Source organism: Scyliorhinus torazame, chromosome 7 (genome assembly GCF_047496885.1).
Source record: "Scyliorhinus torazame isolate Kashiwa2021f chromosome 7, sScyTor2.1, whole genome shotgun sequence".
NCBI classification, from domain to species: Eukaryota; Metazoa; Chordata; class Chondrichthyes; order Carcharhiniformes; family Scyliorhinidae; genus Scyliorhinus; species Scyliorhinus torazame.
The window spans coordinates 151,310,193-151,327,044 of record NC_092713.1 but is presented as its reverse complement, the minus strand read 5'-3'; the positions used below and the strand labels follow the sequence as shown (position 1 = coordinate 151,327,044).

Genomic DNA, 16,852 nt, shown 5'->3' with positions numbered 1-16,852 from the left:
GATTACCACTAAAAGGTGGACAATCAGCCATGTTTGAAGTGAAGAGAAGAATGTGGGAAGGCTGCATTGTTTTATTTATTAATTTTTAAAATATTGGAGACCGGGAAGTAAGGCTAATTGATTGACAGTCGAGAATTATCCAATTGGATAATAAAAGTGTTTGATCAATTTCCATTGAGGGTGGACCTTGTGCCACATTTTGGGTGATCAGTGGCAAGAGTGTTTGGGTGGGGAAGTCGTAGGACAGGGTCATGTGATGAAACACATTAACCCAGAGTTAGCAACACTCATGAGGCTGGAAGGGTGGAGGTGGAGTGGTCATAAGGGTCGGGGGAAGATCGTGAATTGGTGTCTGCTTTCCTACGTTAACCTTGCAACCCTCTTTGTCTTGCAGATGACAATTGTCAGGACAAAGTTACAGCCAACTGCGCGCTGGTTCTGAAGGTGAAGCTGTGCACACATTGGTACTACAGGAAGGCCTGCTGTAGATCCTGCAAGAACAGGGCATAGTGCCACTGACGACCCTCGGGACTACGTTCCTGTAGGGGAAATAATAGAAAATACACAGTCCCTTTTTCAGGGGGTGGGGGAAGGGGATGAAGTTAATAACCAACTGCAGTCAGTATGAAAAAGCAGTACTGCAAAACTTTAAAAAAATACACTCTCAAACCACAACTGTGTTTGTTTCATGACTAGAATGCCACTCTGCCTCTCTTTCTCTCTCTATCCTCCACCACGTTCTAAGGGTGGGTTTGTTATCCCACACCCCTCCCCACCCCGACCCTAAACTCCACCAGCTCCTGAACTCTACCTGGATTCCAGGCCCAGGGTTTGAGAAATGGGCCCTTTGGATGTCTTCAGTGATCAGGAGCGTTAGCTTAAATCCAGAGTCTCTCCCACAACCTTCATCCCTTCACTACCTCCACCTTCCAAAATGGTCAGTGTTCCTGGTCTCCTACATCCCATAAAGAAAGTACATGGCCCCAATCCCAACAACGATCCATGTCTTAGTAAGACAAGGTGAAATAGTTAACTGAGGTGGGTACCTAGATCTTTGAGTATTACAGTGGGTCTGCGGGGAAGGCAACAGGACAACAGCTATTTGCAAATTTACAATGGTCTCAGAAGTAATGGTTATAGAGCCATCATTGGCAGTGAAATCATATTAACAGCATTTGGACCAATGTAAGAGACATAACCTTATGATACAGTTAAGAGACTTCTGATTATTAAAAGTAAAAATTGGCCCAGTACTAATTTGAATGCCTGGTCCCTACATCCGTTACAACAAGTACTGTACTCCATATTGTTTACAAGCTTTCCTCGAGCCACCTGGAGGCAGAAATTTAGTACGGCACCAATTTTTCTTCAATCCCTTCCTGCTCAAACCTTTCCTCTTCCCCCCAGCTCTTGGTTAACTCCTCCTGTCACCTGTGGACCTTGCATTTCTTATAGACAAGAATGCCAGCAAACCACCAGTTTGAAACCTTCCTCTTCACTGCCCTGGAGCCAGTCATCAGGAGGAATGAGATACCATCACTCTGATTCCTCCCTGTTCCCTTCCTCCCTGCAGCTTCCTGGAGTGGTGTGCCTGAGCTCCAGGACTCGATGAATACAGCCTCAGCTGTATTCCCATCAGATAATGGTGCCACACCCAGATGCTCCAACTCGTGGCCCAGCGGACACACTCAATTCTTGGTTACCATCCAGGGAACGGGGAAATAGCAGATGGGACTTTAACAGGGTTGCTTATGGATTGAAAATGTGCTTCAGTACAACTCCCACATGCTTAGCAGATTGACCGAATCACCTTGGACCTAATGCTGAGGAGCCTCGCAGGCCACACTGTCTACAAGATGCCACTGAAGAGGGAACAGCTTTGGCCACAGTGACAGCATTATGATCACAAATTTTGCTGGTGAAAACAGAGTAAGATGTGGCAGTTTTCGGCAGCAGTAAACCTCTTTCAGTTGAAGCTACCACTAAGGTCTGCTTTGGAAGGCAAAGTTAATACTCCGGTGGAACTGAATTTGGGAATGTATTTCCAATAGTACGATGTAGCTTTAATATATGACAACTAGACATTAACATGTGCTCCCAAATTGTAATTGTACAGCGACTCTTTAGAATTATTTTACAATAACAGACTATTGATGTACTGTAGCTATATTATTAGAAATATTTTGTACAGCAATAAATAACACTGACTTTTTGAGTGACTCCCATTTTGTAGCTGTTCGAAGGGAATGTGATACTGGTGAGCTGTCCTGCTGGAGTCTCCATCTCTTGGGTCACACAAACTAAGAAGATCCCAGGAATGTTGCCCTGTCTGGTACCCACTGGAACTGTAGATGTTTGGGTGGGGGCAGTCTGCCTCAAGGGATCGGAAAGATTGTTTTAAAATTCAATCCAGTACATCCCACAACGCAGACCTGCAGGTCCCAGTTAAACTCTGATCAGGACACAATAACATTGTGTATTTATATTTGGCCTACATATGTTTCCCATGTATGGAATGATCTGTCTGAACTGTTCGCAGAACAATATTTTTCACTGTACCTCGGTACACGTGACAATAAAGGAATCCAAATCCAAAACCTCTCTAATGTGCTTTCTGCACTGATGCTATCCCACAAATAAGCACAATCCTGAATGCTGTTTAGGGATACAACACTCCATTAGCTCTTTAGGGTAGGGGAAACCCAGACTAAATACCAACTGGTTTCATTTGTTGCATCGCCAAGTTGGTTGATTAGTATCGTTAACAGAGGATGCTGGGAAAACTCAGCAAATCTGGCAGCATCTGTAAGGAGAGAGAGCAGAGTTAAAGCTTTGAGTCCTTCAACTCTTCGTCAGAACTGAAGGACGGGGAATGTGTTTGAGCTGTGAGAGATTGCACTAAAAGTAGCAACTTTAAGATCAAAAGACAGATGGGCTGATGTGAAGCAGGGAGATTGCATTGAAGCAATACATGTATAGGATATTTTAAAAGGGGGATTAAGATTGAGGAGAAAGGTCACATTCTAAAGCTGCTGAACTTTGAGTCCCGAAGGCTGCAATGTGCCCACCTGGAAGGTGAGATGGTGCTCCTCCACCTTACGCCATTGTTCACTTGAGCATTGCAGAAGGCCAAGGACAGACATGTGGGTATGAGAGCAAGGCGCTGAGTTAAAATGGCAAGCAACAGGAAGGTTAGGGTCATACTTGTGGATGAGCGAAGGTGTCCCACAAAGCGGTCACCCAGTCTGCATTTACCCTCTCCAATGTAGAGATGACCACATTGGGTGCAGCGAATACAATAAACCAAATTGAAGTGCAAGTGAAATGCTGCTTAACCTGAAAGGAGTATTTGGGCCCTTGGACAGATGAGGGAGGAGGTAAAGGGGCAAGTCTTGCACCTTCTGTGATTCCATGGTGAGGTTCTGTGGGAAGGGAATGAAGGGTTGGGGATGATGGAGGAGTGGACCAGGATGTAGAGGAGAGAATGGTCTCTGTAGAATGCTGATGGGGGAGGTATGTTTAGTGATAACATGGTGCTGGAGGTGGCGGAGGTTGATCCTTTGAATGTGGAGGTTAGTGGGGGAGAAGTGAGAACAAAAGGGACCCTTTCATGGTTCTGAAAGGGAGGGGAAGGTGTGAGAGCAGAGGTGCGGGAGATGGTTTGAACCCATTTGAGTCGACCACAAGTGGGGGGAAGCATCAGTTAAGGAATAAAACAGACGTATCAGAGGCATCATTTTTGACGTTGACATCATCGGAATAGATGCGATGGAGGTGGAGGAACTGGGAGAATGGGATGGAGTCCTTACAGGTAGTGGGGTTTGAGGAGCTGTAGTTGCAGAAGTTGGTAGGACTACAATGAATTTGGTGATCAGTCTCCCACCGGACATGGAGACAAAGAGGGAGGGATGGAACTTGGAAGCAAAATTGATAAATATTTTTTGTCTTTTGTTTTTAAAGTTGCTACTTTTTGTTGCAATCTCTCAGCTTGAACACATTCTCCCCCTCATCAGTTCTGATGAAGAGCCAAAGGACCCGAAATGTTAACTCTGCTGTGATTTTCCAGCATCCTCTCTTGTTTCAGATTCCAGCATCCACAGAATTTTGCTTATTTTATTGATTAATGTTTTGGACAGAAAGAGACCATCAATGGGCCCTCTTCCAGACCATCTAGGTTCCAAATACGAACTCATCCTTTATTTACACACATTGCAATATTTATAAAGTGTGAGTTATTTCAACCAGCAAGATGGTGGTACGAGACACAGGTTACCTATTGTCCATGCAGAGCCCCTGACACATCCCGCATCTGGAACATGGCATAAAATCTCCTGAGCGCTGCTACCTGCAGCTTAGGACATGTTAATGATTTAAAATTTTGAACGCCCATGAATGCCTCCACTACCTCCAATTACCGACCCAAATGTGGAACCCCCTCTCCCACCCCCCCCTCCCACTCCATTCTCTCTCTGTGTGTTTGGCTTAGTGATGTTACATCTTATATAGTACGAAGTCAAGGCTGGGGAGAGAGAGAGAGGAAGACTGGAGAATGGGAATAGGAATGACAATTGTGGGAAGAGAGGATGAGGGGAGGAGAAGAAGCAACTGGGGGTTGGGAAAGAGGGTGACGGGTGGCGAGGGAAATGAGGAAGAGAGAGAGATACTGGAATGCACAGGTTGATGGTCAGATTTTGATGTCAAATGACTGTGACCACCTTGCCAATGCAGCCTTCTAACGCTTTCACAGCCAGTGAGATGCACAGACTTCCTTCCACTTTCTGCTAAAGAGGACTTTTTTCGGGTTGATTGGCCTCCCCTCTGCTGTAATTTTGATCATTCTATGGGTTTATTTATTCAGCCATAGAACATAGGAATCGTTGGCAAGGCCAGCATTTATTGCCTTCCCCAGTTGGTCTTGGGAAGCTGTCTTCTTGAACCGTTGCAGTCCATGTAGTGTGGTATACCCACAGTGCTGTTAGGGAGGGATTTCCAGGTTTTAGGCCCATCAACAGTGAAAGAACGACAATATACTTTGAAGTAAGGATGGTGTTTGGTTTGGAGAAGAACTTGAAGGTGGTGGTGTTTCCAAGTATCTGCTCCCCTTGTCCTTCGAGAGGTTGCAGATTTAGAAGGTGCTTTCGAATGGATTCACCTTCACTGAACCTGAACTCAGGTAGTGGTTTATAAAACGTGATAGCTCCCAGTTCAGAATGTCACCTTCACACGATACTAGTGTTTAATGAGATTGGGAGAGAGATGCAATAGCATTTGCGGATGTCATGTGTTCAGATGCCACATATTTGGAACATTTTGTGATCAAACTCCAGGCAGAGATAGCAGCCTTTATGTTAAATGGGCATCTGTGGAGCAGCTGCCAAGAAATGTCATCCACCAAATTCAACAGAACGCAGACCCCTGAGAAGCCTCTGACAGCCCTTGTACTTGGTTGTTGGAAAGGTTAATTATACCCGGAGCCTCCCTGACATTCTAAGCTTTCATCGGGTTGAATGCTGCGAGTTTGCCATTATGGGCACATTCTCCTCAACTGTGCTAATGATACTGTCCCTGTTATAAAATGTGTCATCTTAATAAAATGTGGAAGCTTAAACTAGTCCTAATAAAGCAATATTTGGCCCCTTTTACTATAAACATGTTTATAACGGTTGCATTTATATAGCATCCATAATGTAGCAAAATGGTTTAAGGTGCTGTCCTGAGATGTCAGTTTTAAGGAGGTAATAGAGAAGGAATGGTGGGTAGTGTTTACAAGGTTTAAGGATGGAATTCCAGAACTTAAGCCCCAAGAAGCTGAAGATACATTTGCCAATTGTGGGGCGAAGGAAATCGGTGATGTACGAGAGGCCAGAAATGGAGCATTTAGACCTCTCAAAAGGGTTGTAGGGATGGAAGCAATTTAGGGGAATAGGGATTTAAAAAGATGCAAATTTACAATTGGAAGTGTTGCCAATCTGAGAACCAATGCAAGACGGAGGGTATCCTGGCATTGAAAAATGCTCTACAAATGGATTACTTTGGAGCAATGGAAGACTGGTAGATTGGCCAAACACAATGAACAATTTTTTTTTTATTGCTCATCAATGGAGAAACGTTGACTCGGATACAGACAATGTTCTGTTCTTCAAGTGGTATGTGATGAGACTTTTCTCAATTAGTGACACATTCCTTTTTGGATACACTTGTAATTACTTTTCGACTGGTGATAGGCCTGTGTACAGCAGAGCTTACTGTTACAATAATGAGGTTCATAAATAAGATGATAATCTTTATTTGTGTCACCAGCAGGCTTACGTTAACACTGCAATGAAGTTACTGTGAAAATCTGTGAAGTTACTGTGATTATGTATTTGAACATCTGTATTTCAGGGGGAATGGAAAGGGTCAAATGACCTGTGCTGGCATCTGACAGCAAGCCTGGATAGCTTGCATGAGAGGGAGGATCACTAGTAATACTCTCACTATGAAGAACGTTATGGGGGTGAGAAGTTATTAGGCTGGGAAAGGAAAAGAACAGAAATAAACCCCAATGAACTAAGAAATATTCTGGACTGACTGGAGAATTTATTGTCTACTTAAAGGACAGTGTAAAGTATATCTGTGATTTTTTTTTTTCCCAGATTTGCTAGCTTCACATTTTTATTTAAAAAAAATATTTTTAAGGCTTTTTACATGTATACTTGAAAGTATCAGAACACCAAAACATCAACGTGCACAGAAACCACAAACCCCCAACCTCCCATGATACAAACACCCCGCCGCACACCACCTTCTTAATTATCCCCCCTTATCCAGCCCATTTAACCCCCACCCCCCGCTGATTCCTCAGTTCACCTTAATGAAAGCAATGAATGGTTTCCATCTCCGGGTGAACCCCTCCCCCTCGCCCTACAAAGTGAACTTGACTTCCAACCGCCAGGAATTCTCCAGGGCACTCGCCCATACCTCGCCTTTGACGGCTCCAATTTCCACAACACAAGAAGATCCCTTCCCTGGCTATCGGAGGCAAGGACCAATACATCAGCCTCTTGCCCCACCTGAATTCCTGGATCTTCCAACACACTAAATATTACCACCTCTGGACACAAGGCCACTCCTACACCCAGAACCTCAGACATGACATCCGGGAACCCCTGCCAGAACTTTGGACGTGGTCAGGATTTGTGGGCCATCCCCGCACACCGCCCACACCTATCCTCCACCCCTGCAAAGAACTGGTTCATCCTCGCCACTGTCATGTGAGCCCTAAGCACCACCTTAAACTGGATGAGGCTTAACTTTGCACATGACGAGGATGCGTTCACCTTCCGCAGAGCCTCTTTCCACATTCCGGCCCGCACCTCCCCACCTAACTCCGCCTCCCAATAATGCTTAATCTCTTCCACCCGAGCGCCCACCCTCTCCATCAACTCACTATAAATATCTGACACCCGCTGGTTTCTCGTTATGTTGCGGCAGGGTCCAGATCTCGCCAACGGGAGAAGGCTGGTTAGATCGGAAACCGATCGGCAGCTGGCACGGTTCCCAATTTTGACCTCTTCCGCGATCTAACTGACTGGCTCTGATTTGTCCCGGCGCGAAGCAGCCGTTAGATCATGCTCATAGTGTTTTGTCAATCGTCCTTTTAGAATGGTGTTGAAGTCTTGGAATGTGAAATCATGCTGTATTATCCTTTCGGCTATTAATTGGAAATTCTGATATTTTACTGTTATGGGCAAGGCGTTTTCAGAACCCCAAAATGTATCATGGAGTTCAACCAACCTCCCTCTTTAATGTATTTGTTGCTTTTCCTAGCACACGGCTTCTTCCCTAGGTGTGGGATTACAATTATGGACATGTGGGTTTTTAAACACAAAACACTGTTTATTCCATGAACTCAACTTAACATCTTAAATAAACATTAGATCTCTTACCACCCCTTCCTTCAAAGATAACTCCGAAAATATTGCAACAGTAAATAATTCCTCAAAATGTTCCTTCAGACTTCCAAGAAACTTAACACCTTTAAACAGAATCTCATCAGGTTAAAGGCTTTACTATTATGAGTTTAAATCACCCAAATGATCCAGAGATTAGATTATCATAGAATTTACAGTGCAGAAGGAGGCCATTCAGCCCATCGAGTCTGCACCGGCTCTTGGAAAGAGCACCCTACCTAAGGTCAACACCTCCACCCTATCTCCATAACTCAGTAACCCCACCCAACATTAAGGGCAATTTTGGACAGTAAGGGCAATTTATCATGGCCACACCACCTAACCTGCACATCTTTGGACTGTGGGAGGAAACCGGAGCACCCGGAGGAAACCCACGCACAGACGGGGAGGATGTGCAGACTCTGCATAGTCAGTGACCCAAGCCGGAATCGAACCTGGGACCCTGGAGCTGTGAAGCAATTGTGCTATCCACAATGCTACTGTGCTGCCCAAGTCTTTCATGGCAGAGATCCAGCTCACTGCAAACACAGATACTCCCAAGCTCTTTTCAAACTGCAAAACTAAACTTCAAAATGGCTGATCTAAAGCCCAGCTCCACCCCCTCTCTGACATCACTGTTCTCTTGAAGGTACATTTCTTAAACATCCATGTCTTAAAGGTACTCGCACATGACACCTCCCCCCCCCCCAAGAAAAAAAACCCATCAACTGCAAGATGGTTTTATTTTTTATTTTTGCACCATCCACGAAGAAATGTACACAGTAAATATACCTTTTTGTTTTAAAAAAAAACAACACATGCAAACAGGTATAACAATATAGTCCATTTTTCTTTGTTATTCTTCCTCCAACCGAAAACGTTCTCAATTGATCACATTTGCGACAAAGCATCAGCTATCACATTATCCCGTCCTGCCACATGTACTATTTTTAAATGAAATGGCTGTAACAATAAACTCCAGTGAAACAGCCTTTCATTGTTATTCCGGAATCGCTCCAAAAACGTCAATGGATTATGATCAGTATATATAATGGTGTCAGACGGATTGCTGGTCACATAAATGTGAAAATGTTGCAAAGCCAGCACCAAACTCAAAGTCTCCTTCTCAATCGTGGAATACTTTTTCTGGTGAGAATTCAATTTCTTTGAAAAATAACCAACAGGCCGCTCTGGCCCTTCGTCGTCGTCTTGTAGAAGCACCGCACCTACGCCCACATCACTCGCATCAACCGCCACTTTGAAGGGTTTGGTATAATTTGGGATGGCTAACACAGGAGCAGTGGTTAACACAGCCATCAGGCCGTCAAATGCCTGTTGACACTCCGCTGACCACTGGAATTTGTTACTCTTCTTGAGCAAGTCCGTGGAGCGACCACACTGCTAAAATTTGGTACAAATTTCCGGTAAAATCCACTCATACCAAGAAATTGCATTATTTCCCATCGTGTCGAGGGTATCGGAAACTCCCCAATAACTTCCGTTTTCACATCCTGTGGAACCATTCGACCCTGTCCAATTGTATGGCCAAGGAAAGTGACTTGGGTTTTTCCAAATTCACTTTTAGCTACGTTTATCACCAAACCCGCCTCCTGAAGTCGATCGAATAACTCCCTCAGATGTTTTAAATGTTCTTTCCATGTCTGGCTGAAAACTACCAGATCGTCAATGTATACCGCACAATTGGGTAATCCTGAAACGACTTTGTTAGTTAACCGTTGAAATGTTGCTGGGGCGTTTTTCATGCCAACTGGCATAACTTTGAACTGGTATATACCATCTGGAGTCACAAAAGCTGAAATCTCCCTCGCCCTTTCAGATAAAGGTACTTGCCAGTAACCTTTCAGTAAATCCAATTTGGAAATAAGAGCGGATTGTCCCACTTTCTCAATGCAATCCTCCAAACGTGGGATAGGATAAGAGTACGTTCTTGTAACTGCATTCACCTTTCGATAGTCCACACACAACTGTTGGGTACCGTCTGGTTTAGGTACCATCACTATAGTTGAGCTCCATTGGCTGCAACCCACTTTAATTATGCCATTCTTCAGCATACTCAATTTCTCTGTTAACCTGTGCCAATTTTAAAGGATTAAGTCTATATGGATATTGTTTGATAGGAACAGCATTTCCTACATGTATGGCCATTTTAGTACTTCCCAGTTTATCTCTACAAACTTGCCCATATGATATCAATAACTCTTTCAGGTCAGTTCGTTTTTCCTCTGGAAGGTAATTTAACAATTCATCCCAATTTTTAAGAACATCCTCATTTTCCAATTTAATTTGAGGTATGTCAAATTCACAGTCATCTGGACTTGGTTCGTCACTTTGAGTTAGGATCATTAAAACCTTTTTCTCTCCTTCCCTTTCAAAGTACCTTTTAAGCATATTCACATGACACACTCGGCGAGTCTTCCTTCTATCTGGTGTATTTACCACATAATTCACCTCACTTAATTTCCTTTCAATCTGATACGGTCCACAAAACTTAGCTTTTAAAGGCTCCCCTACCACTGGTAACAACACTAAAACTTTATCCCCACTGGCAAAACTACGAACTTTGGATTTCTTGTCCGCTACCCGGTTCATCACATTTTGTGCAACTTTCAAATGTTGTCAAGCCAATTCCCCTGCTCTATTTAATCGTTCCCTAAAATTTGACACGTAATCCAATAGTGTAATTTCCGATTTCTCACCCACCAATTTTTCCTTGATCAATTTAAGTGGTCCTCTTACCTTATGATCAAAAATTAGTTCAGAAGGACTAAGTTTGGTCGACTCATTAGGTGCAGCCCTAATTGCAAACAATACAAATGGAATTCCTTTATCCCAATCCTCTGGATAATCTTGACAATACGCCCTCAACATTGTCTTTAATGATGCCACCTTTCTAATGCTCCCTGCGATTCTGGATGGTATGCAGTTGATTTAAATTGTTTTATTCCTCAGCTATCCATAACTTCTTTGAATAACTTTGAAGTAAAATTTGATCCTTGATCCAATTGAATTTCTGTGGGTAGTCCATATCTAGTAAAGAATGTAAGTAACTCCTCCACAATCTTTTTAGCTGTAATATTACATAGGATCATAGATCATAGAATTTACAGTGCAGAAGGAGGCCATTCGGCCCATCGAGTCTGCACCAGCTCTTGGAAAGAGCACCCTACCCAAGGTCAACACCTCCACCCCATCCCCATAACCCAGTAACCCCACCCAACACTAAGGACAATTTTGGACACTAAGGGCAATTTAGCATGGCCAATCCACCTAACCCGCACATCTTTGGACTGTGGGAGGAAACCAGAGCACCCGGAGGAAACCCACGCACACACGGGGAGGATGTGCAGACTCCACACAGACAGTGACCCAAGCTGGAATAGAACCTGGGACCCTGGAGCTGTGAAGCAATTGTGCTATCCACAATGCTACCGTGCTGCCGTGCAATTCCTACATACTGGAATGGCCTCTGGAAACCTAGTAGACACACCCATTATAGTCAAAAGATATTGATTCCCACTTTTGGTTTTAGGAAGCGGTCCTACACAATCAATTATGACCCTCGTAAAAGGTTCCTCAAATGCTGGAATGGGTATTAAGGGCGCTGGTTTTATCACTGCTTGACGTTTCCCTATCACTTGACGTGTGACATGGTTGACAATATTTAACTACATCTTTATGTAGTCCAGGCCAATAAAAATGTTTCTGGATTTTAGCTTGAGTTTTCCTTATTCCCAAATGACCTCCCACTGGTACCTCATGTGCAACTCGCAACACCTCCTTTCTATACCCTACCGGCAATACTACTTGATGAACTTCTGCCCTCTTTTCATCCGCCTACATATGTACAGGTCTCCATTTTCTCATCAAGGCATCATTTTTACGGTAATAACACTCTGGTATACTCTCAGATTCCTCTTCCGTATATGCTTTCTGATATATCCGTTTTATTTCTACATCTTTCTGTTGTAACTCAGCCAATTTTCCTGAACTAAAAATATCCACCTCATCCTCCACCTGTTCTTGTTCTTTTTCAACCATCTGATCAAAAATAGTTTCTGATAATTGCACTTCAACTTCATCTTCACTCTTTGATTTCTCCTCTTGTCTTAACCTGTGACTTTCCGACCTTGTTACTACACAATCCAGAAAAATCCCAGGATATTCGTCCTTCAAACCTTCAGTTGTCTGATTTTCCACTGGCTTATCAACCACAGTAGGCATCACTCCCATCTGCGATCCAGCTATATCATTACCCAAAATAAACTGTATTCCTGGACAAGATAGTTTATCTATTACTCCTACTACCACTTCACCACTCTTCACTGGACTTTCCAACCTTACCTTATATAATGGAACGCTACTCCTCTCACCCTGAATTCCACATATCACCATCTTTTCTGGCAACATTCTTCCGAAACTACATAATTCTTCATCTCTTACCATTAAAGATTGACTAGCCCTTGTATCTCTTAAAATTGTGACTTATTTACCTGCTCCTCCTGATACACATGAGTAAACTTTACCCACACAAGTAAATTCTTTAAATCCATCTGGCACTTTCTTAACAATTACTTCTTGAACAGGCTGTACAATCATTTGCACCTCCTTCACTTCCCTTGGGCTTTCCTTTACCACTCTAACAAACCCCACTGTCTTATCCTGTTTTACCACATCAGCCTTCCCAGTGCTTTTCTTCAACCACCAACACTGTGACTTTACATGGCCTAGTTTATTACAGTGAAAACATCAGAAACTTTTCATTTCTTTCCCACCATCCTGGATTTCTTTTTTAATCTGAGGTACACTCTCTTTATTGTCTCCCATCAGATCACCTTTACCTTTACCACTTGAGTATTTCTCATGTCCCCAGTTTCTATCCCTCACCGGCTGAAACTGATGTCGGAAACCAATCTTTGATTTATGAACTAATTCATAATCATCTGCCATTTCTGCTGCTAATCTACAGTTTTAACCCTCTGTTCTTCCACATGAGTTCTCACTACATCAGGAATTGAATTTTTAAACTCCTCCAAAAGTATAATTTCTCTGAGAGCTTCATACGTTTGGTTTATTTTCAAAGCCCTTATCCACCTGTCAAAATTACTCTGTTTGAGCCTTTCAAACTCCATGTATGTTTGACCAAATTCTTTCCTTAAGTTTCTAAACCTTTGTCTGTAAGCTTCAGGCAATAGCTCATATGCACTTAAGATGGATTTCTTCACCTCCTCATACATTCCAGATACCTCCTCTGGTAGTGGTGCAAACACTTCACTAGCCCTATCTACCAGCTTTGTTTGAATCAGTAATACCCACATGTCCTGTGGCCATTGCATTTATTTAGCTACCTTCTAATGAAATGAAAAAGGCTTCTGCCTCCTCGTCAAATCTTGGCAATGCTTGGACATATTTAAATAGATCCCCACCATGTCTTCGACTATGATGCTCTGTCTCATTATCCTCTTCCATCTCCACCAACTGTACGTGTCCCTTTGCACCTGCCAATTTTAACTGATTTTCATGTTTCAGAGCCATTTTCTGAAGTTCAAACTCTCTCTCTTTTTCCCTTTCCTCTCTATCTCTTTCTTTGTTTCTTTCTTCTCTCTCCTTTTCTTTTTCCTCTCTATCTCTTTTGTATTCAAGCCGCTTTAAATCTTTCTCATGTTCCATTTGTTTAATTTGCAACTGAAGTTTTGCCATTTCCCATGAGTCAAACTCTATCTCAGGCAACTTTAAATGCTTAACCACCGCCATAATTACCTCATCTTTTTGCATTTTGTCAGGTAATGTTAACTGCAATGTTTTTGCCAGACCCAACAGTCTGCTTTTCGTCTCTGTCCGTAAAGTACTGCGTGTGACAGTCTCCACCCCCAAAACCGTCTGAGCCTCTGAAAGAGACATTTTCCACAACACTTGAACTAAAATACCACACCGGAAAAGCAACAATCCTTCACTGTCTTTAAGTTCACAAAAGCCAATCCAATAAATAGACTTTTATCCCCCTCGAGCCCCCAATTGTTATGGGTGAGGCGTTTTCAGAACCCCAAAATGTATCATGGAGTTCAACCACCCTCCCCCTTTAATGTATTTGTTGCTTTTCCTAGCGCACGGCTTGTTCCCTAGGTGTGGGATTACAATTATGGACACGTGGGTTTTTAAACACAAAACAATGTTTATTCCATGAACTCAACTTAACATCTTAAATAAACATTGGATCTCTTACCACCCCTTACTTCAAAGATAACTCCGAAAATATTGCAACAGTAAATAATTCCTCAAAATGTTCCTTCAAACTTCCAAGAGACTTAACACCTTTGGACAGAATCAGATCAGGTTAAAGGCTTTACTATTATGAGTTTAAATCACCCAAATGATCCAGAGATAGTCTTTCATGGCAGAGATCCTGCTCACTGCAAACACAGACACTCCCAAGCTCTTTTCAAACTGCAAAACTAAACTGCAAAATGACTGATCTAAAGCCCAGCTCCACCCACTCTCTGACATCACTGTTCTCTTAAAGGTACATTGCTTAAATATCCATGTCTTAAAGGTACTCTCACGTGACATTACAAATGTTATCAGTCTTTGTGGGATCATGACATCACAATTTGCCTTGTAGGATGTCGACAGACTTTCTCCCAGAGCAGAATCTCTTTGCACAACCATTGCCTGCTCTGTATCATTCTGGTTTAAAGCACTGTTTCGTTATGCGGCCCATCCAGACTTGCTGAGTGGATTTGTCTCCAATAAACATGCATCACAGTTTCTCAGTATTAAAAGCTGTGCTCTTAATACATGTCTTCAGTAGATCAGTGAGGCAATGGGCTACCAAATGCTGCAGATACTCAATACGAGGAAGAACTGCTGAGCCTGTGACTCGTGAAATTATTGTTCCGGGACTTGGTTGAAATCTAGCCCATACTGAACGAATGATGGTGCTTTAGGTTCTCTAGTCAAATGTGTTTTCAATCGTCAGCATATAACCTCCTAGTCACGATGAGGATGAAATAGTTGGGCGCTACTCCAGAATGAGTTGGGGAAATGGAATTGGAAGGGTTTGGAGCCACACACTCCACTGCTATTGTCAGAATTTACCATTCAGCAAATTAAAACCTTTATCACTGGTGTCAACCTTGGTCCATCGGGTGTCTGTTGGTAGCTTGGGCTTGTCAACTCATGGATCCTGTTCCCTCTCTGTATCTGCACTCTCTAACCTGGGTATATAAAATCAGCTTCTATATAGTTTTGCCTTTGTTTACTTGGGCTACTAGTTTCATAGTGCATGGGTTAAAGTGTTTGTGTCAGGTGGACATGAAATGAAATGAAAATCACTTATTGTCACGAGTAGGCTTCAATGAAGTTACTGTGAAAAGCCCCTAGTCACCACATTCCGGCACCTGTTCGGGGAGGCTGGTACGGGAATTGAACCGTGCTGCTGGCCTGCTTTGGTCTGCTTTAAAAGCCAGCGACTTAGCTCAGTGTGCTAAACCAGCCCCATGCGATGACATGCAGTCATCTCAAATAAATGACACTGAAGTATCTAGCTCTTTAATGTGTAAAAAGACTAAAGATGGGTATTATTAATTGTTGAATATGTTACTAGATGGGAAATAATTAAATTGAGAAATCATTGCTTTATAGATGAATTGAAGAGATATCCTGCGCTTCCATGGCGTATTCCGATAAAAGCTGTTGGTAACTCTTATTTCAGGGGTGCTGATTATTTTCTTTGACTTTCTATGTCCTTGTGCACCTGTGGGACTGGGACATTGCCAGAATCAGAGGAAGTGGCTAATTGACAGATCTTTGTCTCTGTATATCTTCAAGGTTGCCTGTGCTCTATCTCAATCCCTATCTATTTCTCTAGTAATCTCCACCTCTCTCATTCTGTCTCTCTTGCTCACTCTATCTTGCCCTCTTCTCTATCACTGGTCTCTCTCTCTTCATAGAACCTGCTGCCTTTGTATTTCTTTCTCCAGAGCTCTGACTCGCTCTGTCTTTCACGAGTTCTGGTCTCTCTCTCTGTTTGCTTTATTTCTTTTGCCTTTCGCCGCCTCCATCTCTTTTTATCTTTCATTCTGCCTCAATCACTTTTGTCTCTCTTTGCCTTTATTGTGGCTCACTGTTTCTTTTTACCTTACTCCGTCTCTTTGCCTTTCTCATTCTGATTCTTTCTACATTTACCTCTTGTTTCTTTTTGCCCCGCTCTTTCCCAGCTTCTCCTTTTCTTTCTGCAACTATCTCTTTTTGCATCTGTCTTTTTTCACACTCTTACCTTTCGAGCTCGGATTCACGTGCTGTATTGAGAATTTAATAACACACTTTGACCTCTAAATAAAGACTACAGCCTCTAATGGACTATTGGATGGTCAAATGCCCCCTGGTAAATTCTGCATTTGAAAGTGGATTCAATACATCGTGCACTTTTGAAGCAATGATTAATCAAGAATCTTTTGTATCTTCCTGAAAATAATGTGGATCTGTTGGGATTTGTAGAGCTGGAGGAAATTGTTAACATTTTGCTGTTTGATGTGTCGTTATTTCAGGGTTAGAATGGATGATGTATGCCTCTTCCCAGCTAGCTACAATTTTGCATTCAGTCATGTCGTTTGCTCCAAGTGATTGTTCCAAATCAAAGTTGTAGTGTGCAGTGCAGCGTAGCCACGACCTAAATCGAGTCAGGTGATAGAATTGAAAAGAGGGTCTGATCAAGGCTAATGTTGTCCAAAGGTTCAAAGTCAGTCGTGTCCTGTCACGCAGCTGAGCAGTGGGCCCAAGGGAGTCAGGCATTGAAGGCGAGAAGAGAGTTCAAATGAGTCATGTGGTGTAGTTGAGCCGCAGGGAAGTGCGATGAGAATATATTCATGGAGTTCTGCTTCCTGATTTGATATTTAAAAAAAGTA

At 42.8% G+C, this 16,852-nt stretch overlaps 1 protein-coding gene across 2 annotated transcripts in view; it reads left to right on the top strand.

Annotated features, from left to right (window-relative positions):
- Positions 1 to 2,597, top strand: part of LOC140426623 (ADAMTS-like protein 2) — a 271,271-nt gene extending 268,674 nt beyond the window's left edge. For both annotated transcript variants that reach the window (XM_072511624.1, XM_072511625.1), the window contains one exon: positions 395 to 2,597. In XM_072511624.1, the coding sequence (XP_072367725.1) occupies positions 395 to 510 (116 nt within the window). In that variant the 3' untranslated portion in view covers positions 511 to 2,597. The remainder of the gene's footprint in view (positions 1 to 394) is intronic.
- The last annotated feature ends 14,255 nt before the right edge of the window (positions 2,598 to 16,852 follow it).